The 26,600-nt window shown below is 42.7% G+C and overlaps 2 protein-coding genes across 2 annotated transcripts; both read right to left on the bottom strand.

Annotated features, from left to right (window-relative positions):
- Nucleotides 1-1,552: 1,552 nt before the first annotated feature.
- inpp5ja (inositol polyphosphate-5-phosphatase Ja) lies at nt 1,553-11,857 on the bottom strand. Its single transcript, XM_020465570.2, has 13 exons — nt 10,862-11,857; nt 8,701-9,303; nt 8,101-8,208; nt 7,808-7,916; nt 7,173-7,289; nt 6,500-6,675; nt 5,927-6,038; nt 5,520-5,629; nt 5,193-5,403; nt 4,851-4,988; nt 3,104-3,169; nt 2,850-2,954; nt 1,553-2,737 (listed from the first exon to the last, which is right to left on the bottom strand). Exons 2-13 carry the CDS (start codon nt 9,297-9,299, stop codon nt 2,267-2,269), a joined length of 2,322 nt encoding a protein of 773 aa, XP_020321159.2. The 5' UTR covers nt 9,300-9,303; nt 10,862-11,857; the 3' UTR covers nt 1,553-2,266.
- A 363-nt stretch (nt 11,858-12,220) lies between these two features.
- Nucleotides 12,221-25,109, bottom strand: LOC109874225 (smoothelin). The gene is made up of 8 exons (XM_020466046.2): nt 24,919-25,109; nt 21,642-21,808; nt 14,875-14,950; nt 14,604-14,729; nt 14,197-14,251; nt 13,962-14,082; nt 13,630-13,781; nt 12,221-13,336 (listed from the first exon to the last, which is right to left on the bottom strand). Exons 2-8 carry the CDS (start codon nt 21,783-21,785, stop codon nt 13,189-13,191), a joined length of 822 nt encoding a protein of 273 aa, XP_020321635.1. The 5' UTR covers nt 21,786-21,808; nt 24,919-25,109; the 3' UTR covers nt 12,221-13,188.
- Nucleotides 25,110-26,600: the final 1,491 nt, after the last annotated feature.

A 26,600-nucleotide genomic window follows, 5' to 3' on the forward strand; every position in this document is an offset into this window, starting at 1 on the left:
GGAACTTTATGTCCTGAATAGAAAGCATTATGTTTGGGGCAAATACAACACAACACATCACTGAGTACCACTCTTCATATTTTCAAGCATGGTGGTGACTGCGTCATTGTCACAATCATTTGTAGAAACGGACCAAGGCGCAGCGAATGTTGAGTTCCACATCATTTATTAATAAAAACAATTAACTAACAACGAACTGTGACTACAGAGGTGCTACATACACTTACTCAAAATACAATATCCCACAAACACAGGTGGGAACAACCACTACTTAAATATGATCCCCAATTAGAGACAACGATTACCAGCTCTAATTGGGAATCATACAAATCACCAACATAGAAACATGAAAACTAGAACACCCACATAGAAATAATAAACTAGACTAACCCCCCAGTCACGCCCTGACCTACTCCACCATAGAAAATAAGGACTCTCTATGGTCAGGACGTGACAGTCATGTTATTGGTGTGCTTGTCATCGGCAAGGACTAGGGCGTTTTTTAGGATAATGCAGAAACTGAATAAAGCTAAGCACAAGCAAAATCCTAGACAAAAACCTGGTTTAGTCTGCTTCACAACACACACATTTAGCTTTCAGCAGGGCAATTACCTGAAACACAAGGCCAAATTCACACTGGAGTTGCCAACCAAGATGACATTGGATGTTCCTGAGTGGCCTAGTTAGAGTTTTGACTTAAATCGGCTGTAAAATCTACGGCAAGACTTGAAGAATTGTAAAAAATAATCATGTGCAAATATTGTACAATCCAGATGTGCAAAGCTCTTAGAGTCTTACCCAGAAAGACTCAAAGCTGGAATCGCTGCCAATGGTGTGATATTTCTGTATATCTTTTTGGGGGGGGAATTGAAAGAAATTCTAAAAATATGTTTTTACTTTCAATTCATCCGTTTTGAATTTAGGCTGTAACACAACAAAATGTGGAATAAGCCAAGAGGTATGAATACGTTATGAAGGCACTTCATATATTTCTTTCAGGCAGGACCATATAGAACTGAATAAGAGCTTATTTTACTTGGAAAGTTGTCTATTAATCAGCTACCCAAAAACAAAAGCTTCCATTCATCATAAATATTTTTAGCTGGTAATGTTTAAAGGTCTATACTTCCAAAATGCTTCAAGATATCCTTATGATGTTTGTGTATGTAGGGCAGGCAACAGACTATGTGTATTCCACATTTTATCAGTATTAAAACTTGCAATATTGGGTTCTGTGAACTTATGCAGCCGATCCCCTCTCCAGCCCGGCATTATTCTGCACTTTTGGAGTTTAGGATGTGTGTCATATTTTCTATCAATTTAACTGCTTTTGCAGTAAAATATTTTTACACAACCATCCATTTCATAAATGGGAGACAAGAGATGTGAAAAAACATGGCTATGTTTTGTTCTACCTTGGGTAGGGATATCTCAAAAAACTAAAGCCCTGTTTGAGGATTGGTCATTAGCCTGTGTGGACTCTGCACGTTATAATTACGAGCTGTCCCATTGAATGTTCTGTGCATGATATCAAAAATCAAAAGTATTTTTCTCAGGATTATCATTTTATTTTCCTCACACAACCAATATGTCCACAACCAAAACAAACCACTAAATCATTAGAATCCTTATCACTCTGAAAATAAGACAGGATTTTTTTTCTTCTCTCAAACATGTACAATTCTACACACATATACACAAGATGGGGAGATTCAGAAACAAACCGGTTGAAGTGGTTTAATATCAGTTGGCGCTTAGGGGCATGGAAAGATGGATATCATACCACACCAAGTGATCCGGCCCATATGGGTAGGGCATATAGACATCCTTTAAACTTACCATAACAACAGCAGTACTGTACATTGCAGATTTACTCTTGCTTTGGCTTTACATTTATTGTGTACATAGAGTATTGATATGAGTCTGCAAAAGCACTTCTTGGGGTAAGACTTAGACTGTTATCGATTTGGACTAGCTCCTGACTCCAAAGTACACACAGTGTATGTATGGGATGAAGTCACTGATAAGTAGATTAAGAAACAGAGACAACTGGTTCACTACCATGTGGAATGTTGCAAACTACAAGTCATACAATACACTGCTTTTATGAGCGCAGTGACAGTGTGGGGTCAGATCAGCATCAGAATAATGGACCATATCAGCCCTAGATTCTATCATCATATAGTCTTTACTGGCCTCATTTCAACAGTCTTATCTTAATGTCTGTGCACATTCATGACCCCACAGAGATTGTTGCTTGGGCTTCTCATAAACTTGTCTCTCCAGTCTTGCCTGGTGACCTGCCCCCTGTCGGGGTGACCTGAGTTGGCCTGTGTTCCCCCAGGATGGCAGCAATCAGAGCCTCTGGGGCTGAGACCCCACCCCCGGGTGACACAGGGCTGCGGGGCGTGAGTGGGCTGATGGGCGACGGCAGTGTGTCCTGGGGGGAGACCAGGCGCTCCTTCTTAGCTGCAGAGCAGGGCGAGCGGCTGCTTGGTAGGCCCTCTAGGGGACGAGGGTGCAAGCTGAGGCCCTGCAGGGAGGGCATGGGGGTGTTGGAGTGAGCAGGACTGCGGCTGCGGCGGTGACGATGGTGGTGTTTGCTTTTTCCAGGGCTTGGGCTGCGGGAACTAGCAGGGGCCAACAGGACCAGTGTGCTGTCATCCTCCGAGCTGACGTCAGAACTGTCTGAGCGGGATACTGGTGGGGCTGTCGGGCTGCGCACAGGAACATGGATCTATGGGAGATGGAGGGTTGTTGAAGAGAGTAGAGGAAAGGGTGGGAAGCAATTGCTTTATTCTCTGTTCATTGAACAACACAGGAATGAAAAGTGCAGGAAGGGTCCTGACCTGAAAGGGCAATGTCACTCCGATAATAGTATTCATGTTGTTGCTATAGAAACCCAAAATGTATTCCCCTGCATCCCTGGGTAAATCCTCCTCTGTAAATGTCACCTGAGAAGAGAAAAGGAAAAAGAGAGAGAAGAACAAAATAGAGAAAATGGAAAGATAGCAAGTGTGTGTGTGTGTGTGTGTAATGTTATTATCTCAATGGATCTCTGAGGTTGGTTGTGAGAGTATGTTTGTCAGGCTTTGTATCATACCTGTGACCCATGATCTGCCTTGGCCCACACATATGCTACATAGTCCTTGTGATGTTTGAACCCAATCTGTGAAGAAAAACCACAGATATCAATTAAGCCCATATTGACAAAGTGGAAATATGTTTTTAGAAATGTTAGAAATGTATTGAAACTGAAATACACAAATATCTAATTTCCATAAGTATTCACACCCCTGAGTCAATACTTTGTAGAATCACCTTTGGCAGCGATTACAGCTGGGAGTCTTTCTGTATAAGTCTTTAAGAGCTTTCCACATCTGGATTGTGCAACATTTGGCCATTATTCTTTTCAAAATGTTTCAAGCTCTGTCAAATTGGTTGTTGTTCATTGCTTGACAACTGTTTTCAGGTCTTAGATTTTCAAGTAGATTTAAGTCAAAACTGTAACTCAGCCACTCAGAAACATTCACAGTCTTCTTGGTAAGCAACTCCAGTGTATATTTGGCCTGTTTTAGGTTACTGTCCTGCTGAAAGGTGAATTCATCTCCCAGTGTCTGGTGGAGGGCAGACTGAACAAGGTTTTTGCCTGTGATTAGCTCCTTTACGTTTCTTTTTTATCCTGAAAAACTCCCCAGTCCCATACCCATACCATGATACAGTTACCACTATGCTTGAAAATATGGAGAGTGGTACTCTGTAATGTGTTGTATTGGATTTGCCCCAAACATAACACCTTGCATTCAGGACAAAAAGTTAATTGCTTTGCCAAATGGATGCATGTTTTCTAATATTTTTTATTCTGAACAGGTTTCCTACTTTTAACCCTGTCAATTATGTTAGTATTGTGGAGTAACTACAATGTTGTTGACCCATCCTCAGTGGCCTTATGGTGAAATCCATGAGCGGTTTCCTTCCTCTCCGACAACTGAGTTAGGAAGGACGCCTGCATCTTTGTAGTGACTGGGTGTATTGATACACCATCCAAACTGTAATTAATAACTTCACCATGCTCAAAGGAATATTCAATGTCTTACTCAACTACCAATAGTTGCCCTTCTTTACGAGGCATTGGAAAATCTCCATGGTCTCAGGGACCTTACAGATAATTGTATGTGTGGGGTACAGAGATTGTATGTGTGGGGTACAGAGATGAGGTAGATTGAAAAATTATGTTATTGTTATTATTGCACACAGAGTACTCGTGTGAGTCCATGCAACTTATTATGTGACTTGTTCAGCACCTTTTTACTCCTGAATTTATTTAGGCTTACTATAACAAAGGCGTTGAATACTGATTTGGCACGTAATCGAAAGGATGCCGGATAAAATCCCAGAGCTGACAAGGTAAAAATCTGTCATTCTGCCCCTGAGCAAAGCAGTTAACCCACTGTTCCTCGGGTGGAGGAATCGATTAAGGCAGCCCCCCCAGCCCCCCCGCACCTCTCTGATTCAGAGGGGTTGGGTTAAATGCGGAAGACACATTTCAGTTGAAAGCATTCAGTTGTACAACTGACTAGGTCTCCCCCTTTCTCTTTCTCTTACTGACTCAAGAATTTCAGCTTTTCATTTTTTGGATTAATTTATAAAAATGTCTAAAAACACATTTTGGGGTATATTGTGGAAGCCAGTGATTAAAAAAAATCTACATTTTATCAACCAAAAAATTCAGGCTATAACAGCATTTTTTGAAAAAGTAAAGTGTGAATACTTTCTGAAGGCACTGTACTGTAGGTATGTGTGAGAGCAAATATGAACTCTCACTGGTTTAAATTTGAAGTCACAGTTACCTTGTATATTGCAACCCAGTCCCATGAGCTGCGCTGGAAGTTGGACCTCACAGTGAATCTGACTGTAGCGTCAGAAACTTTAGTCCACTCCTTCTCATACTCTAACGTTACAAGAGGAAGGTCCACTTTGAATGGGAACTGGGGGAGAAAGTATGATAGTGAAAACAGACACAGAGACAGATGGAAAGGAAGATCATTTCTGAGGCTGATTCTAACGATGTGAGGTCATACTAGTGTTATAATGTGTCAGTAACTGTGAAGGTTTTCACCATATCTGGATAAACATCAAACAGTGTGACTGCTGGGGTGAGAGTTCAGGGGTCACAGGGAGGTTGGACTTACATGTAATGAGAAGACAGCAGAGACCGGTTTGTGGTCACTGCAGGTGTAGCCCATGTGACTGCGGTAGGAGTGTTGCACCACCTTGGTTGCCCCACCCAGCCACGAGGTTAGGCCACGCTGCAGAGCGGCATTGTGGGTAGGAACAGGGGAGCCCGTACAACGCAGACGCCACAAGATACGGTCTGTCCATGCTGGCTTTCGCTTCTTACTGCTGTGAGAGGTACAGAGAGAGAGATAATAGTGGGAACTAGAGGTCAGTGAATCAGTTAATGGAGGGAGCATCACATCAATCACAAACCGTGTATTTCTCTACACAGAATCACATACCTGGTGTCGTATGTGTGTGTCCCCACATCAAACTTATATGTGGGGGGGAATTTGAGAGGGCCTTCTAAGAAGCCATCTAAGATGGACTCACTGTTTTTAGCTATGTTGAGCTGCAAAACAAATGAGAGAGAGAAAGAGAAAAGAGAGAGAGATGGAAATAGAGAGAGAAAGGGAGAGAGAGAAAAAATATATATATATACCAATGAATCATCAAAGTAGCTCGTTTGACTTGATGTAGTCACTGAGTGAATAAATATTATTGGGCGTAGGTTAATTTTTGTGGTGCTATAGCTCCCTCTGTTGGTAATGAATCAACAGTCTTTGTTTCCAAAGTTAATCATGACTTCCAGAAAATTCCATTTTGACTTTTTTTAATGTCAAATAAGTAGATTCTACAGCTTTCTCACCTGGTCTCGCTCCCACAGCAAAGGGAGCTTATTGCTGTCAATGGCACTCTTCACCACATGGATGTCATAGTTCTCGATGCGGAAGTTAAGATCCCCAAACCAGAACACCACGCTGGGAGAAGAACAAATAACCATTTCATCGACCACTCCATGAGCCAACGACTGATCATTAGACCACATAATTAGGAGTATTTCATGACCATATGACCAAGGAAAAACTCCCAAAGATCAAAAAAGGGGGTCTTATATTTGTTATGTTTCACACATGTACATGTGTGGTGAAATGGAATTGTGTTTTTTACATATCCCAACTACCTCAGAGAGTGGAGTCACGGCATGGTATCAGCCATTATTGACAGCAACACGGGAGAAATTAGGGTTAAGTGCCTTTATCAAGGACCGAGCGACAGTTTTGTTTTACTTAGTCGGTTCAGGAATTCGAACTAGCAAACTTTCGGTTACTGCTCCAAGGATCTAACCACTAGGCTAACTGCCGCCCGGTGGACAGGTGGGAAAAACTTGTGGCCCTACACATACTGTTTACATCAGCCCTCCCCCATCCAAATGACCCACTCGTGGTCCAGCACACCCGAGGCGGTCGCGCCATCAAACTGCTGTTGCTGCAGGATGCTCTCAAAGTCCTCCATGCGCTGCTCCAGGTTCCGCATGTGAGCCGGCAGGTGACAGTTCAGGAAACACACCGGGTGGCCGAACATCGTCATCCTCGCACTTACACCCCCTTTATTACCCTGGGGGCAGAGAAGAGAGCGATAGAGAGAGAATGTGAAAATGTCACACACATTGATGGATTAAACATGGATGCTCTCCAGGTCTCTGTAATCAAACATCCACTGTGATAAGCATGAAAGGACAGATGGCATGGTATCAGAGAACCAGACAGCCTGACAGTCCTGCTGCACTGACCTCAGAGAAAAGGAGACTGCACCAGCAGCCAGTAGTCATGCTGACATCAACATGCACAGGAAGGTCACACACACACACACACACACACACACACACACACACACACACACACACACACACACACACACACGCATGCACGCACGCATACATACACACACATACATACACACACACACACACACACTCTCTCTCTCTCTCTCTCCCTGGCATATTAACATATTTTTATGCAATCTAAAAACTATTTGTGTACAAGGGTTTTTGGACTGTGCATTTACTGACAAGCTCCTATTTTAGAGCAGGGGTTGCCATGGGTGACACTCACCCAGTAGCCCCCGAGGCCTGTGCGTGTTTTCTCTGTCTGCACCCCCCTCAGGAATGGAAGATGGCAGAATTTAGAGAACACCAGCAACAGAACCCCCTGCATACGCTGGGACGCCACCTATAGTGATTAAGGAGGATGAGAAGAGAAGGGTAGAGAGAGAGAGAGAGAGAGCGAGAGAGATAAAGAGAGGTAAAGAGAGATAAAGAGAGAGATAAAGAGTGAGATAGAGAGAGGAGAAAGAGAGAGATAAAGAGTGAGAGAGAGAGAGGAGAAAGAGAGAGATAAAGAGAGAGATAAAGAGTGAGATAGAGAGGAGAAAGAGAGAGATAAAGAGTGAGATAGAGAGAGGAGAAAGAGAGAGATAAAGAGTGAGATAGAGGAGAAAGAGAGATAAAGAGAGAGATAAAGAGAGAGATAGAGTAAGATAGAGAGAGGAGAAAGAGAGATAAAGAGAGAGATAAAGAAAGAGATAAAGAGTGATAGAGAGAGGAGAAAGAAGAAATCATCTTACATTAAGAAGACAAACCATTAGATAAGATGTTTGACATTATACTCTGTCTGTCACGACTGTCGTGAGTAACTGTCCCTATAGAGATTGAGACAGTGACATCATAGCGCGCTAACTCCTTACTGACCAGCACATATCCAAAGCGACTGAGTGTGTCCATGCAAAGCTCACTCCACTGGTCGTGGAAGAGAGCGTCCTTCAGCCGCTTGTTGATCATAGAATTCATTTCCTGAAGCCTGAGTGGGGAGGAAGAGAGGAAGAACAACTCATAACTCAGTGGGAGCAGAAGAGCAATGAGAAAATGTTTGGATGGATAGATGAGGTAGTAGAGGAGAGATCAGAACAGTGATAGAGATATGATGGAGGAGAGACATTCAAGGCTGTCTCCCTGGCACCGTTGTGATTGGAGCAGAAGCTCACCCAATGATAAACATGTCTGTACTCCCATCGCCAGCATGCGGCCCAAACAGAGATGTGACGTCATCAGGGGGAACAGCAGAGCCCACATTCCATGTGACAATGTGCACCCTATTAGAGGACAACACAGGTGGGCATGCACATCCTACATTATCACTAGTTATGCAAACACATGCATTACTTTCCCGTTACAGTGATTTGCAATCATAACTGTGTAGTCACAATGTAATTATTATGTAATAATGTATAGCTCAATGTTAAGTGTTGAACCCATACTGTACAGTGACCAGTGGGGGTTCTGGGACCTCTGTCAAGGAAATGTACAGCCTGCATCCATTCTGTCCACTTCAGACAGCTCTTACTGAGATGTATGACATTTGATTCATGTGACACACTGGCTCAAATCAACCCATCATGTTGCAAATGGCTTCAATCACTGAGGCTGAGTTCTGCCTAGCTGGTCTGCCAAGACAGAGAAAACTATCTCCATGGAGACAACATGTTACTATATTTAGTTAGGGAGTAGAAACTTTAGAACAAATGTCATACAGTGGGCATGCTACTAAAATAGTACTTTGCATCATCAGTCGTGATCTGTCTCACCTGAAACCGTGATCTGTTTCTCCTTCAGTCTGTGGCTGATTTTCCATAGCGCTCAGAGGGGAGCTGGTCCTCTGGAACTGTGGACTGGAGCCTGGTTTTGGGCTGAGGCTGGATGGTGGGGTGAGGCAGGGCTGAGGCAGGTTAGGCTGGGGGCTGAGGTAAGGCTGGCCGGTGTAAGGCTGAGTGCTGTGAGGACTCTGAGGGCTGTGGGACAACAGGGAAGACTCTGTAGGGGACTGGGACAGGGAGATGGAACTGTGTGGTCCAGGAATGCGGTTTAGAATAGAGGCCTTATCCTTCATATCAGCCTCTGAATCTCTGGAGGAATTTAGTGCAGTAGGTCTGGGACGGCTGAAATAGACTGGAACTGCAGGACTGGACCCAGGTTGTACATGCTCCAGCCTCACCTGGTCTGGCATCTGACGTACACCTGAGGCCAGTCCTGGGAGTTTCCCAGACCCCCCTGTGGGACTGGGGATAGAGGTGTCCTGAGCTGTTGGTCGCCGGGGTAGAGCAGGTGCTGGAAAAGTATTCCTCCCAGGTTGTCCAGACGGTCTGGCTGGATCTGTGCTGCTTTGTTTATGCTGCATTTGATCCATCAACCTGGTTAGTAACCACAAATCATGGTGAAGGGATGGGAGAGCGATTGTGAGATAGAGAGGTGAATGTGCAGTCTGCTGGGCTGGGTGTGTAATAAAGGAGGCTGGTGAGACAAGCTATGGAAGGACAGGTTCATTTTAATGGCTGAAAATGAATCAATGGAATGGTACCAAACACTTCCAACACATGGAAACAACGTGTTTAACTCTGTTCCATTGAATCCATTCCAGCCATTACAATGAGCCTGTCCTCCTATAGCTCCTCCCACCAGACTCCTCTGTTGTGTAACTGATACCAATGTAGAATGAGAAGATGAGTGACCTGTGTTTGTTTGTGCTTCACAACCCCCTCCCTCGTCCTCCCTCTGGTCACAGACCATCTCTCCATCTATCACAGAGCCCTGTGGCCCGAGAAGAGGGGGGATTGGCATGGAGCCAGAAGCGGGTGGGGGGAGCTGGCTCACATTGAGTACCTGTCCACTTCCTGCCCCCTAGTCCTCCGACACCACTGCTGATATCATCACCATACTGAACCACAGGCAAGCTGGTGGGTACCATCTTTCTCCCCCATCCTGGTCTACTTCCCTGTTGCTTAGCAACATATTTCAGTCCCCCAACCCCCTTTCTACCCCATTCCCTCCTTGTGTCTTCCCTTTCAACTACTGTATGTTTTGGAAATGGAGGGGGGAAGATTGACTTTCTGTGCATGAAACCAATATATCATGCTCCTCTGCCTCAGGTAGAACTAGCTAGGTCTCTCTCTAATACACTCTAACACACACATGTTCTGTGGCAGCGAGAGTGTGTGTTTAGAGATGCAACACTAACCCACTGCAGCAGCAGATATAGAGGGACACAGCGCACAACACAAATGTCAACAGATGAGCCACATAGTGGTCTACATAGTCCCCCTCTCTATGAGAAGTAGCCTATAGGCCAGTGGCAGGTGTGACAGCTCACTTACCAACAACATTGTTTGTCCTCTGACCTACAGAAGAAGAAAAAATACCCTCCTCAGGGCCGGTTCCAGGCAAAAATGGATTTGTTTTGTCAGTCACTGACAGTCACAACCAAATCTCGCTTAGGGCCCCCAAAATGCTAGAGCTGGCCCTGACCCCTTTAATTTATTTATGACATTCAGAGTGGCTCTGAAAATTGAAGGGCACATGTGACCACTTGCTTGTGCAAGGGTAGCCTAAACATAATAGATTGTGGTTGTGGTCATTGAAGGTGTGTCAATACATCAATATATTGGAAAGTGAAAAGCCACCAGAAATGTTGTTGATAATGGTTATTTCAGCAGAGGTGGAGTCAAATAGGTGGATTAAGAGTGTAATGGCCTGGGGATTCTATTCTACCCATCTGTCACACATCAAAGTTTATAACAGATCTATAACATCACTTAATACAGCTCTCAGCCATGCACCGCTCTGCTGGGGCACACTGACATCATAGAAAATAAAAAACAAGAATGTATGATCATCAACCAACATACAATAATAATCACATAGCCTATAGACAGATGCCTGCTGTATGGTTGCGCACACAGACAAATACATTACCTTTTATCTGAAAGGTGTACAAGGAATCGGTCTCAAACTGGCGCAAGGCAGGGCATGGTAAAATAGACTTATCCAATTGAATCGGTCCAGGATACGGACAGAATCATCTACGCTTTCTTTCAATCCTCAAAAAGACAGGACTTCACGGTATACGGTTTTCTTCGACGCGTCTGAAATATATACTACGCCTCGGGGAATGACAAATAGATACCGTAGAGAGACAAGTACATACCGTGGAGAATGACAGCAGTCAGTGACGCTTGCGCGAGCTGTCAAAGGTAATAAACCTGGCGCCGGTCCCGGTACGCGAGTTTAGTGGCATAAAACGTGAAAAGACAGTAACCTAGTGCCTTATTTCCAGTAAACATATCCTTGAGATGTGTGTTTAGCTCATTTACATAAATAGGCTACTAGAAGAGCATCTGTACGCGTGATGCAGACTGCTCAGTTAACGGGACAGCTGCCTGCGTCTCGATCCTGCTTACCTGCTGCCTGACCGGTGCAACTGTTTTCCTAGAGAGGAACCCACATCACTCACACAGCGCCCTAATAATATCTGATTGAGAATAGAGTCAGAGTGAGACCGTAATAAATGCACCCAAGAAATCACAACCTCCAAATTCAGCAGGCGTTGTGACTAGGTTTCTATAAATGAACTGCGCAGAATGAAAATGTCAGGCTGGTAGGCTATCTTAACGTGCACAGCCGTGTAGCCTATAGCCTAGCTGTTATTCTACAGGACACTGCGCAAGAGCACCCGGAGTTGGGGCCCCGCGTGACCACTATGCTTGAGTGCATTTAAATGATGTTATCTCTGCTGTCAGAGTTATCTTACTTGTGAAATGATTGCTTTAACCGTTATGCGAACTATGATTGTCCGTTGAAAGCGTAAAATGTAGTGAAAGATGCCCGCACCTGCTGTCTCTAAGTCTGAATGCTTGGCTATGAAAAGCCAACTGATGTTTACTCATAAGGTGCTGACCTGTTGCACCCTGGACAACCACTATGATTATTATTATTATTATTGTCTATGAACGTTTGAACATCTTGGCCATGTACTGTTATAATCTCCACCAGCACAGCCAGAAGAGGACTGGCCACCCCTCAGAGCCTGGTTCCTCTCTAGGTTTCTTCCTAGGTTCCTGCCTTTCTAGGGAGTTTTCCTAGCCACAATGCTTCTACATCTGCATTTCTTGCTATTAATGGTTTTGGGCTGGGTTTCTGTATAGCACTTTGTGACAACAGCTGATGTAAAAAGGGCTTTATACATGCATTTGATTGATTGATTGATGATGTGACCATCTGTCAATCATGCACATGGGCAAGAAGAAGACACCCCACCTCGTCAGAGGTGCGAGCTATGTTATGTTATTTTATTGTCTATTTATTGTGTATATATCAGTCCAAATTGACACACATACAGTGCACTCTATTGGATGAGTAGGCTTGGTTTGTTTATTTAACTGTTATTCACTGATATACATTAGCCTTCACAGTCTGGTGAGCTAGAGTAGAGTGCCAATATTTTGAAGAATCGCTTCCAAACTGTATGCATTTAGGCTACATAATGTAGGCTATGTGACTAACATAGTGCACTATCAATAGTGGAGGGAAAAAACGTCCAAACCATTCAAGATGAAAATACAAATGCAGGACAAGGTATGGCAACTCTGTGTTTATATAGTATGATTATAGTCTGTCTCTGAGCACATGGTGGTCCTGAGTAGCTCAGCCAATAATAAGTCAGTGTTACTGCGAGCCAGTCACTGCATTTTATTTGCCCTGGACCAAGATGCCTTTGGGTCTAAACTTTGATGGAGTAGACTTCAGGGATATTTTCAATTTTTAAATAGTGACCAAATACAGTAATGACTTGGCAACAATCCTCATTCAGGCTGAAAATGGTGTGGGTTCCCCGTAATATAAATGTAGTAGTACTCTATAATGTGATCAGAACAAAATACATGTTCACAAATCAAACCACATCATTCACATTACATTTGACCTCATGTATCTTTAACCCATACATAGCCTACCCACAAAAAGGCATTGTAGTCAGGGCACAGCAGCACCATAAAAAGCCATTCCCAGATTCTCCATGGCTCTGACTGAAATGATATCAGATGTGTAATCTCAGTGGAATGTACTGATCCTACGTGCCAGCTGTCCTCTCAACACATAAACAGAAAGTGTCAGCTAATACACACAAACCAATACAAAGATACACACAGTTAATACAAAAACCCAGCTATGTGCTTAAAAGGCACTGCAGCAAACTACAAACTCTTATATGCCCTCCCCATCCCCATATTGTGAAACATCCGTCTCTAGAGTTTCTTTTTGGTTTTAACTAGGCCTTTCTCCACCAGGCATCGATAGAACTCCTGGATGTATGTGTACACACACTTCCAGTCAGGCTCACGCATCCGCAGCAAGTCTTCAACGTCCAGCAGAGGGGGGCAATCTGCCAGCCTTCTACAGCCAAAAGAGAGGAGAGGAGAGAGACACATGCCTGAGCAATCACAATCATTGTCCCCAGGCAGGATCCACTGGCAGCTGAGCTAGTGGACAATACTGATATTTTTTTTTTCCTGAGAGAAGGTATTTTTGTCAAGTTCAATCGATCACTGCACAGCCCTTGGGGCCTTCTTGTGCATCTATGAGTAGAAAGTTCATTTTGTCAGAGTAGGTTTTCTGTGGTTGAGGGTGTGTGTGTGTGTGTGTTTGTGTTTCAATGTTTGTTTAGAATAAATACATAGGAAACTCACTCTGCAGTGCTGAAGGCCAGCTCAAAGTTGTCTTTGCGTGCGTTGGGGTTGAGTATGGAGTACTCAAATGCATCTGGGAAGAACCTGTGCACCAGTGCACAGAATGCTATGCCATCACTCCAACTGGAGGAGAAGTTGCGGATGTCCACCCCCTGCACATGGTAAGGGAGGAGGGGACATAAAAGGGAACACCAAAGAGAGCGAGGAGAGGAAGTGGATTTACAAAGACATTGATCAAGTGAAGTAAGGTTATTGGTATGCTGGGGACACTGTGGGTATAAAACAAGAATATATTCCTGTAGATATAAGATAGTGAGTCCTCAAATGCTTACCTCATATGGTTCGGTTTTGGCCCTGCACCAATCCAGTAACATCTGCTTGACATTTTTCATGTTGGGTTCTGCAACGACAGGGGAACACTGATGGGCTGGTCCCATAGCTGGGTTGGCCATGCTGGGGAGAGAGGATAAACACGTTATTTAACACACTCCTAGTATCACAACTTAGACATGCAGAATTTGATCAATCACACGTGAAGCATGGCTGGCTGTTAGCTCAATGACTCACCTGCCAGTTGTTTTAGTGAAGGAGTTGGTGGTTGATGCAGAGAGTTGGCTGTGCACTGGAGAGAAACAGAAGGGGGCTTGTAGTGATTTTGAGTAGGGAAGCAGGTCATCTCTCACAATCCCACTTTGATTTGAAAGCTTGGAGAGAGATAGAGAGTGTGAGAGCGAGAGAGAGCGAGAGAGAGAGAGAGCGAGAGAGAACCAGCACTTGGTCTGCCTCTACTGATAGCTACTTTATTGAGGAAAATCTTTACTTTCTATGCCTGATATGTGATATGTGGTTATCCCACCTATCTATCTTCAGATTAATGCACTAACTGTAATTCGCTCTAATTAAGAGCATCTACCAAATGACTAAAATGTAAATATATGTGTGTGTTGTGTCCTTCGCAGGGATATGATACTAACTGTTGGATCTTTGCTGGTGGTTGCTGGTCTGGCCTCTGTTCATTCCCATCCGTCCTGTGCCTGCTTTACTCAAAGCCTGCTGCCTCAGGTCATCTTGCCTGGACCCCCGCTCTTTCTCTCGCTTCTCTTTAGAGAGAAGTAGAGGGAGAAAAAGAGAATTGTAGTATTAAAATTGGAAGTAGGTCAGCGAGTAGACATTCAAAGGGGTTGTCAGGAGTGATAGCAGAGATGCAATCCTGTCACATTTCACGTTGAAGCTCTCTGATCTTACCTCTCTTCTTCTTGAGCAAGTCCCTCAATGCAGCGCGGATCATTCGCCTTTCATCAAAATCCACAGCTTTATCCAACTGTCAGAGATAAACCCATGTAGAAACCAAAAGATGAGGAGACCAAGGCCAAACTCAATAGTAATGGCGTCTTTTGTAGGCAATAACTCCACCATGGTTTGTTGTGTTATAGCCTGAATTCTAAATTATTAAATATATTTTCTCACCCATCTACATACAGTACCTCAATATTGTTGTTTTAAAAAATGTTAGCAAATTTATTGAAAATAAATACAGAAATATCTCATTTACATAAGTATTCACACCCCTGAGTCAATACTTTGTAGAATCACCTTTGGCAGCGATTACAGCTGGGAGTCTTTCTGTATAAGTCTTTAAGAGCTTTCCACATCTGGATTGTGCAACATTTGGCCATTATTATTAAAACAATTCTTCAAGCTCTGTCAAATTGGCTGTTGGTCATTGCTAGACAACCATTTTCAGGTCTTGCAATATATTTCCAAGTAGATTTAGGTCAAAACTGTAACTGAGCCACTCAGGAACATTCACTGTCTGCTTGGTAAGCAACTCCAATGTAGATTTAGCCTTGAATAACTCTGAATGCTTGGCTATGAAAAGCCAACTGACATTTACTCCTGAGGTACTGACCTGTTGCACCCTCTACAACCGCTTATTATTATTATTATTATTATTTGACCCTGTTGGTCATCTATGAACGCTTGAACATCTTGGCCATGTACTGTTATAATCTCCACCCGGCACAGCCAGAAGAGGACTGGCCACCCCTCATAGCCTGGTTCCTCTCTAGGTTTCTTCCTAGGTTCTGGCCTTTCTAGAGAGTTGTTCCTAGCCACCGTGCCTCTACATCTGCATTGCTTGCTGTTTGGGATTGTAGGCTGGGTTTCTGTATAGCACCTTGTGACATAGGCTGATGTAAAAAAGGGCTTTATAAATACATTTGATTGAAATATGATTGATTGTGTTTTAGTTTATTGTCCTGCTGAAAGGTGAATTCATCTCCCAGTGTCTATTGGAAAGCAGACTGAACAAGGTCTTCCTCTAGGATTTTGTCTGTGATTAGCTTTGTTTCTTTTTTATCCTGAAAAACTCCCCAGTCCTTAATAATTACAAACATACCCATAGCATGATGCAGCCACCATTATGCTTGAAATATGGAGAGTGGTACTCAGTAATGTGTTGTATTGGATTTGCCCCAAACATACCACTTTGTATTCAGGACAAAAAGTGAATTGCTTTGCCAAATATTTCACTGTGTTACTTTAGTAAACAGGATGCATGTTTTGGAATATTTATATTGTGAACAGGCTTCCTTCTTTTAACCCTGTCAATTATGTTAGTATTGTGGAGTAACTACAATGTTGTTGACCCATCCTCAGTTTTCTCCTCTCCCAGCCATTAAACTCTGTTTTAAAGTCACTATTGGCCTCATGGTGAAATCCCTAAGCGGTTTCCTTCCTCTTCAGCATGGTTTTTGTAGGGTTTTTGGATAAATGCAGAAAATAAGGTCTGTGGTAAACCAAGGCATAGGAGATCTTATACAATTACATCAGCTAATGTCACTTTTTGTGAATTTTGAAGCATTTATGTCATTAAAAAACCCATAACGCACATACAGGCTTCCTAATTCATAAAGGTCATGTTAACTGACTGATACCGTATCATCTCATCGATCAAAACGTATAAGATCTCATAAGCCTATCCTTTCTCCATTCATTTTGCCCATCGGAATGGCTGAACGAACTAGAGGTAAATCATTTCCGTTTTTAGGACTACAAGCTGGCGAGATTTATAGCAAAGTTTATGGAAATACTGACAAGATACATGTCTCACCGCCCTAACAATGGGGGTCGTTGTGTACAAAGCGGCATGGCAGGCTGTCTATCTCTCACCCTTCTTTGTATTGGAGGATACATCTCGTTATTGTAATCCTTATTTGAAAATTCAAAAAGGGGTTGTTGACCAAATTCGACACTCATTAACCTCCATACTAAAAACTCCTTACTTGGTGTGCGAAACAACAAAAAAAGGTCACCTGCTGTCTATTGGCAGGTGTCATTGACCCAGCTTTACTCTACAAAATATGTCATGGAAATGGCAGATATAGGATAAATTATCTAAAGATAGCCTACAGTGGATTTTCTTTATTACGACAAATGTTGATGGAAACAGTGTTTTTCCGAATAGGAAATCATTGGCGAATACTCTTGCAGGTAGGCCGAGCACGTGATGTCATCATGTGGCCTTACTATACCCTTCACTCCACATTTAATTCTAAATGCCTACTGCTTGCAATTTTTTTTTTTTCAACTATAAACAAATAATGCTTCGTTGCAGGACAAGGATTGCCCTGACTTTTAAGAATGCCTGAATTGTTTCATCTTGCTTTTCTGGTTGGCTGGATGCAAGTTTCACCATCCAATTATTACAGATCTACAGGAGTGCAAGTCTCACCATGGCACGGACCGTGGTGATACATTGGCACATTATAATTATTAGAATATGGCAAATATTTGTAAATGATTGTATTCTATCCATGTTGGCTTGCGCGGGCCACCTGAGACATAAAACCCTGAGCCAATTTATTCATTCGCAATTTTCCTAAAAGGGTAATGGAAACACTTCAACCACTACATTTTTATAAGACACTGTAGATTTTTGCAAATACACAAAAAGGTCAGCATCTTCACTGTTGCCTCTTCACGGTCAGCCTCTTCACGGTCAGCATCTTCACGGTCGCCTCTTCACTGTTGACATTGAGACTGGTGTTTTGCAGGTACTATTTAATGAGTAGTACACAGCATTGTACGAGATCTTCAGTTTCTTGGCAATTTCTTGAAAGGAATAGCCTTAATTTCTCAGAACAAGAATAGACTGACGAGTTTCAGAAGAAAGTCCTTTGTTTCTGGCCATTTTGAGCCTGTAATCGAACCCACAAATGCTGATGCTCCAGATACTCAACTAGTCTAAAGAAGGCCAGTTGTATTGCTTCTTTAATCAGGACAACAGTTTTCAGCTGTGCTAACATAATTGTAAAAGGGTTTTCTAATGATCAATTAGCCTTTTCAAATTCTAAACTTGGATGAGCTAACACAATGTGCCATCAGAACACAGGAGTGATGGTTGCTGATAATGGGCCTCTGTACGCCTATGTAGATATTCCATTAAAAAATCTGCCGTTTCCAGGTACAATAGTCATTTACAACATTAACAATGTTTACACTGTATTTCTGATCAATATGATGTTATTTTAATGGACAAAAAATGTGCTTTTCTTTCAAAAACAAGGGCATTTCTAAGTGACCTCAAACTTTTGAACGGTAGTGTACAGTCGTGGCCAGAAGTTTTGAGAATGACACAAATATTAATTTCCACAAAGTTTGCTGCTTCAGTGTCTTTAGATATTTTTGTCAGATGTTACTATGGAATACTGAAGTATAATTACAAGCATTTCATAAGTGTCAAATTTATTGACAATTGACAATTAAATTTATTGACAATTACATGAAGTTGATGCAAAGAGTCAATATTTGCAGTGTTGACCGTTCTTTTTCAAGACTTCTGCAATCCACCCTGGGATGCTGTCAATTAACTTCTGGGCCACACTGATGGCAGCCCATTCTTGCATAATCAATGCTCGGAGTTTGTCAGAATTTGTGGGTTTTTGTTTGTCCACCCGCCTCTTGAGGATTGACCACAAGTTCACAATGGGATTAATGTCTGGGGAGTTTCCTGGCCATGGACACAAAATATCAATGTTTTGTTCCCCGAGCCACTTAGTTATCACTTTTGCCTTATGGCAAAGTACTCCATCATGCTGGGAAAGGCATTGTTTGTCACCAAACGGTTCCTGGATGGTTGGGAGAAGTTCTCGGAGGATGTGTTGATACCATTCTTTATTCATGGCTGTGTTCTTAGGCAAAATTGTGAGTGAGCCCACTCCCTTGGCTGAGAAGCAACCCCACACATAAATGGTCTCAGGATGATTTACTGTTGGCATGACACAGGACTGATGGTAGCGCTCACCTTGCCTTCTCTGGACAAGCTTTTTTCTGGATGCCCCAAACAATTGGAAAGGGGATTCATCAGAGAGAATGACTTTACCCCAGTCCTCAGCAGTCCAATCTCTGTACCCTTTGCAGAATATTAGTCTGTCCCTGATGTTTTTCCTGGAGAAGTGGCTTCTTTGCTGCCCTTCTTGACACCAGGCCATCCTCCAAAAGTCTTCGCCTCACTGTGCATGTAGATGCACTCACACCTGCCTGCTGCCATTCCTGAGCAAGCTCTGTACTGGTGGTGCCCCGATCCCGCAGCTGAATCAACTTTAGAAGACGGTCCTGGCGCATGCTGAACTATCTTGGTCGCCCTGAAGCCTTCTTCACAACAATTGAACCGCTCTCCTTGAAGATCTTGATGATCCGATAAATGGTTGATTTAGGTGCAATCTTACTGGTAGCAATATCCTTGTCTATGAAGCACTTTTTGTGCAAAGCAATGATGACGGCACGTGTTTCCTTGCAGGTAACCATGGTTGACAGAGGAAGAACAATGATTCCAAGCACCACCCTCCTTTTGAAGCTTCAGTTTGTTATTCAAACTCAATCAGCATGACAGAGTGATCTCCAGCCTTGTCCTCGTCATCACTCACACCTGTGTTAACGAGAGAATCACTGACATGATGTCAGCTGGTCCTTTTGTGGCAGGGCTGAAATGCAGTGGAAATGTTCTTGGGGGATTCAGTTCATTTGGTATGGCAAAGAGGGACTTTGCAATTAATTGCAATTCATCTGATCACTCTTCATAACATTCTGGAGTATATGCAAATTGCCATCATACAAACTGAGGCAGCAGACTTGAAAATTCATATTTGTGTCATTCTCAAAAATTTTGGCCATGACTGTATATATGGTGGGGAGAACAAGTATTTGATACACTGCCGATTTTGCAGGTTTTCCTACTTACAAAGCATGTAGAGGTCTGTATTTTTTTAAATCATAGGTACACTTCAACTGTGAGAGACTGAATCGAAAACAAAAATCCAGAAAATCACATTGTATGATTTTTAAGTAATTAATTTGCATTTTATTGCATAACATAAGTATTTGATCACCTACCAACCAGTAAGAATTCCGACTCTCACAGACCTGTTCGTTTTTCTTTAAGAAGCCCTCCTGTTCTCCACTCATTACCTGTATAAAAGACACCTGTCCACACACTCAATCAAACAGACTCCAACCTCTCCACAATGGCCAAGACCAGAGAGCTGTGTAAGGACATCAGGGATAAAATTGTAGACCTGCACAAGGCTGGGATGGGCTACACGACAATAGGCAAGCAGCTTGGTAAGAAGGCAACAACTGTTGGCAAAATTATTAGAAAATGAAAGAAGTTCAAGATGACGGTCAATCACCCTCGGTCTGGGGCTCCATGCAAGATCTCACCTCGTGGGGCATCAATGATCATGAGGAAGGTGAAGGATCAGCCCAGAACTACACGGCAGGACCTGGTCAATGACCTGAAGAGAGCTGGGACCACAGTCTCAAAGAAAACCATTAGTAACATACTACGCCGTCATGGATTAAAATCCTGCAGCGCACGCAAGGTCCCCCTGCTCAAGCCAGCGCATGTCCAGGACTGTCTGAAGTTTGCCAATGACCATCTGGATCCAGAGGAGGAATGGGAGAAGGTCATGTGGTCTGATGAGACAAAAATAGAGCTTTTTGGTCTAAACTCCACTCGCCATGTTTGGAGGAAGAAGAAGGATGAGTACAACCCCAAGAACATCATCCCAACTGTGAAGCATGGAGGTAGAAACATCATTCTTTGGGAAAGCTTTTCTGCAAAGCGGACAGGACGACTGCACCGTATTGAGGGGAGGATGGATGGGGCCATGTATCGCGAGATCTTCCCCCCCTTCCCTCAGTAAGAGCATTGAAGATGGGTCGTGGCTGTGTCTTCCAGCATGACAACGACCCGAAACACACAGCCAGGGCAACTAAGGAGTGGCTCCGTAAGAAGCATCTCAAGGTCCTGGAGCGGCCTAGCCAGTCTCCAGACCTGAACCCAATAGAAAATCTTTGGAGGGAGCTGAAAGTCCGTATTGCCCAGCGACAGCCCCGAAACCTGAAGGATCTAGAGAAGGTCTGTATTGAGGAGTGGGCCAAAATCCCTGCTGCAGTGTGTGCAAACCTGGTCAAGAACGACAGGAAACGTATGATCTCTATAATTGCAAACAAAGGTTTCTGTACCAAAATATTAAGTTCTGCTTTTCTGATGTATTAAATACTTATGTCATGCAATAAAATGCTAATTAATTACTTAAAAATCCTCCAATGTGATTTTCTGGATTTTTGTTTTAGATTCCGTCTCTCACAGTTGAAGTGTACCTATGATAAAAAATTACAGATCTCTACATGCTTTGTAAGTAGGAAAAGCTGCAAAATCGGCAGTGTATCAAATACTTGTTCTCCCCACTGTATATATATGTCTCTGTGTGTGTGTGTGTGTGTGTGTGTGTGTGTGTGTGTGTGTGTGTGTGTGTGTGTGTGTGTGTGTGTGTGTGTGTGTGTGTGTGTGTGTTGTCATTACGTCCAGCTGTTTTTATCAACCCAAGATAAATGGAAACATACCCTAGCAGGCAATTGTCACATCTATTTTCTAAACGTCGACAAAAAAGTAATTGGACAAGATAATGGAAACAGTTTATGTGAAGTATGCACTACTACTGCCTCACCAGTTTATTCAGGACTTCTTCATCCTCAATAGCAGATAACTGCTGACTGTTCAGTATGCCTGACGGTGTGTCACTGGGGTTCGTCTCGGAGGTCTCGTTTGCAAACACAGCCCCCGCCACTCCCTCATCAGGTCCCGCCTCCATGTCCAACGTACTGTATGGGACTTCTAAATAAGGTAAAGAACAGAGATAAGGGGGCTCCAATGGCAAGAACTCCTACACAAATATCCAAAGAGGCAGAACAAATAACATCATTAGTTTGAATTTGTATGTATTATGGATCCCCATTAGTTGCTGCCAAGGACATCTTCTTGGGGTCCAGCAAAATGATTATTTAAAACTATTACATTTCAAAACAGATTTCACAACACATTAAGTTTAGTGTGCCCTCAGGCCACTACTCTACTACCACATATCTACAACACAACATCCATGTGTACATGTGGGTGTGTATGCATGTGTCTGTGCCTGTGACCCTTCACAGTCCCTGCTGTTCCCTAAGGTGTATTTTTATCAGATTTGACCACTTTCACAAGTTACTTGATGTGGAATAGAGTTCCATGTAGTCGTGGCTCTATGTAGTACTGTGCACCTCCCATAGTGTGTTTTTGACCTGGGGACTGTGAAGAGACTGGTGGCATGTCTTGTGGGGTGTGCATGGTGTCTGATCTGCGTGCTAGTAGTTTGAACAGACAGCTTGGTGCATTCAACATATCAATAGTTCTCACAAATACAAGTAGTGATGAAGGCAATCTCGCCTCTACTTTGAGCAAGGAGAGATTGACATGCATTTTAATATTATATGTCGTTGATGGATCCATGGCAAGCAGTTGCATAGCTAGCAGACATACAGGTAACTGCCAAAATAAAGGAAACACTTGACTAAATGAGGGATACGAAATATATTGTAAGCTGGTGCTTCCACGCAGATGTGGTTCCTGAGTTAATTAAGGGACAGATCAACATTTACATAATGGGAATCTGAAGGAAAATGGGGGAGGGTCATGCTTTTTCAATTTCAGTCAAGGGGAGGTTTTAGTAATTTTTTGTATCTAGTCCAGGGGAGGGTCATGTAATTTGTAATGGATGAAATTTCAATATTTCTCAGTGTTTTATAATTAGTTGCTTATTAGCCTATATATATATATATATATATATATATATATATATATATATATATATATATATATATATATATGTGTGCCCGATGCCACCCCTCATCTCTGATTCTCAGCTGGGGCTATATCAAGTGTGCCTATAGGCTATTTAGCGTGGTCTCAATCAAATTATCCATAGCCTATAGGCTATGAAGTGCATGCTCAGAGAAGCACAGAGCAAAGTTATATTTCTAAGATAGCTGCAGGGATGGTGTAAATATATCTAGGCTGCATTGAACACTGCAAGGGAAATTCCAACCCTGAGCCTGCTCTGTGATCTTGCTGATCAAAAATATTTTAGTGTACTGCCTAACCAATAGCTTTGCTGTGTAGTCCTACAGTGGGAGTTCAGGAGGAGAGTCAAAGGTTCCTTCTGTAAATAGTTTTGGATTAGGCCTAGTCCAAAAAATGCTTTATCTTGCGCACGGACTAGCCTATAGCCTGTGTTCTGTTCAGTTTGAGAAGGAGAGCGTGAAGATAAAGAGGACCAGAGGTCAACTTTGATAGCTTGCTACTACTGTAATTTAATTGATTAAAAACAATATGTTTCTTGCCCATGATGTATTTATCAGAGTTATTGACCTCACAATAAACCAGATTTGAGTAACATTGTTGTGCTGAAACTTGAAGCAGCAGCCACGGCACAATCAATCAGAAATGGAAGCTCATTGTGCTGAAAGTAGGCAAATTCGTGTTGCCATGTAATGCTGACAGGACAAAGAACAGTTTATATAACTGCATATCTAAGGCTCTGGTCTGTCCAAGAAGTGAGGGTAAATGGTAGACATGTTCTCTACTATCCACTTTGTTGTAATTATATTTTTGGGTATAGTGAAGGGTTCAGGGAGGGTTTAGGTAAAGTATACTTTGCTGAAGGGAGGGCCATCCACTTTCATTTCAAAGAGGTCCAATTTTCTCCATGTAACCCGTATTATAAATAACATTAATTCCCTAAGCAACAACATGTATAAAAATGCCCCGTTGCCCATTATTTTAGCTACCATGTCTTGAAGAGATCTCAGTGAATTTGAAGAGGGGTCTCAAGTGTGCATAGGGGGTTTAAAGTGTGTGTGTCTCAGTCACCAGATCTTAACCCAATGGTGAAGGTGCATAAAGGTGGAGGAATTCAAATATGACGTCATTGTTATTAGTACTACCCACAGAGTTCTTAAACTACGGCGCATCTGAAGAAAGGCAGACAAGTGGCAGGCAAGACAAGTGGTCAGAGGTTGAGGATAAAGTGTGTGTGTGTACAGTATTTGCGTGCTAGAGATAAAATTATGTTTTTGGTGTGTGGAGTTGAGAGGACTAGCCCTGTCTACATGAATCATTATAAGAACACACCATCGTTAATTTAAGCTAGTTATATAATTACATTCATAAAGCTAACAGGGTTAGGCAGCATTGACATTTAGAGCGCTTGGGACTATAAGGTTCTATCTGCACTTTTGTCTAAATGAAGTTATTGATGTAGCCTTGTTCTGTTCAAGGCTCTCTACCTCTATAGCACTAGAAATACCACAATTTATATTAAGGTCAAAAGAATACTAGATACAAAACAAATTGCTGACACCATTCATACCAATTAGGGTTCGGAAATGTAAAGACAATTATCTCAGAATCATCTTTTTGCAAATGGAACCTTATAGTCCTAAACTCTAGATTTAAGTTTCAACACCCAGTGATGTGCAGATAGCAGCGTTCTCATAATGTAAACGCATAACACCATCTGTTCGACTTGTAGTCTGTCCAGTAATCTGAATATAAACAGTGAGTGGGTCTAAACTGACATAAACCATGCTGCTCTAGAGAACTGTTTGTGTTAACACTGAAGTGCCCTTATTCTCTCTGCAACCAGCCTAGACCAGCACACAAACAGTATAAAACATGTACAAATACAGTAATCTAGGTTCGCACATTGTAACACCAATCATCCATGAAATTTGCACAGAGGACAATAGATGGATAGAAAGACAGATGACAGACAGACTGATATTACTACACACACAGTAACTAAACATACAGTACATGAAGGGTAACATCAATTCATATAGAGGAAGCTAAAAGCTGTTATAGGAATTGAGACAACAGGAGAGTCAGAGTGATAGTCACACACCTACCTGTTTTGTGGGTTCTGTCTGTGTCTTGGGGGACAACGCAGCAGCTGTTTGCGACAGGGGATGGAGACTTCAGTTTTACCGTGATGTTCAGTTCAGTACCCCTGTCCCACTTTCTCCTCTTCCTCAGACTTGCACAGGAGAGTGCTCAGCCCTTTAAGACCACACTCCCTGCCTCAGAGTTGGACCAGGATGGAGGAGGAGGAAGAACAGAATGAATCATGGGACTGTCGGTCCTCTCCTCCCTCACTACTTCCTTCAAAACTCTTCCCCTCAATTCACTCTTATGTCATGCAAAACTTTAAGAGGCATAACTAGAGAGAGTACCATGTCTTTGTAATGACACCATTTTGACAAAAATCTCTTAATCAACTCAGCGGGTGAGTGAAGAGTTGTTTAGAGAGCCCTATATACAAATAATTGGAAAGGAAGTGAAAGAGTTAAATATAAGGGAAGAAGGGGAGCAACAACACTGCCTTATTCAGGCAAAAAAGCGACTGTTCACTGTTTACAGAGAGCCAAGACATCCCTGTATGGAAAGACAGAACACACACACATTTGGCAGAAGATGGATAGCAAATCCAATCTACTCTCATTATGTTATTTTCTTAAGGTTGAGACTAGTGATGGGGGGGGGGGGGTCGATACAATTACATAGAGATATTTGACGATAAACAGTGCATTCGGAAATGATTCAGACCCCTTCCCTTTTTCCACATTGTTACTTTACAGCCTTATTCTAAAATGGATTAAATAAAAAAACATCCTCATCAATATACATACAATGAAAAGCAAAAACATGTTTGTAGACATTTTAGCAAATGTATTTTAAAAAACAAACAGAAATACCTTATTTACATAAGTATTCAGACCCTTTGCCATGAGACTCAAAATTGAGCTCAGGTGCATCCTGTTTCCATTGATTATCCTTGATTGGAGTCCACCTGTGGTAAATTCAAATGATTGGACATGAATTGGATTGGCACACAGCTGTCTATATAAGGCCCCACTGTGACAGTGCATGTCAGAAAAAAAACAAGCCACGAGGACAAAGAATTGTCCATCGAGCTCAGAGAAAGGGTTATCTCAAGGCACAGATCTGAGGAAGGGTTGCAAAAGATTTCTGCAGCGTTGAAGGTCTCCATGAACACAGTGGCCTCATTCTTAAATGGAAAAAGTTTGGAACCACTAAGACTCTTCCTAGAGCTGGCGGCCTGGCCAAGCTGAAAATCGGGAGAAGGCCCTTGATCAAGGAGGTGACCAAGAACCCGATGGTCCCTCTAACAGAGCTCAAGAGTTCCTCTGTGGAGATGGCAGAAACTTCCAGAAGGACAACAATCTCTGCAGCACTCCACCAATCAGGCCTTTATGGTAGATTGGCCAGATGGAAGCCCCTCCTCAGTAGAAGGCATAACAGCCCATTTGGAGTTTGCCAAAAGGCACCTAAAGGACTCTCAAACCATGAGAAACAAGATTCTCTGGTCTAATAAAACCAAGATTGAACTCTTTGGCCTGAATGCCAAGAATCACGTCTGGAGGAAACCTGGCAACATCCCTACGTTGAAGCATGGTGGTGGCAGTATCAAACTGTGTGGATGTTTTTCCAGAAGCAGGGACTGGGAGACTAGTCAGGATCGAGGGAAAGATTAACAGAACAAAGTATAGAGATCCTTGATGAAAACCTG

Source organism: Oncorhynchus kisutch, linkage group LG29, assembly GCF_002021735.2.
Source record: "Oncorhynchus kisutch isolate 150728-3 linkage group LG29, Okis_V2, whole genome shotgun sequence".
NCBI lineage: Eukaryota > Metazoa > Chordata > Actinopteri > Salmoniformes > Salmonidae > Oncorhynchus > Oncorhynchus kisutch.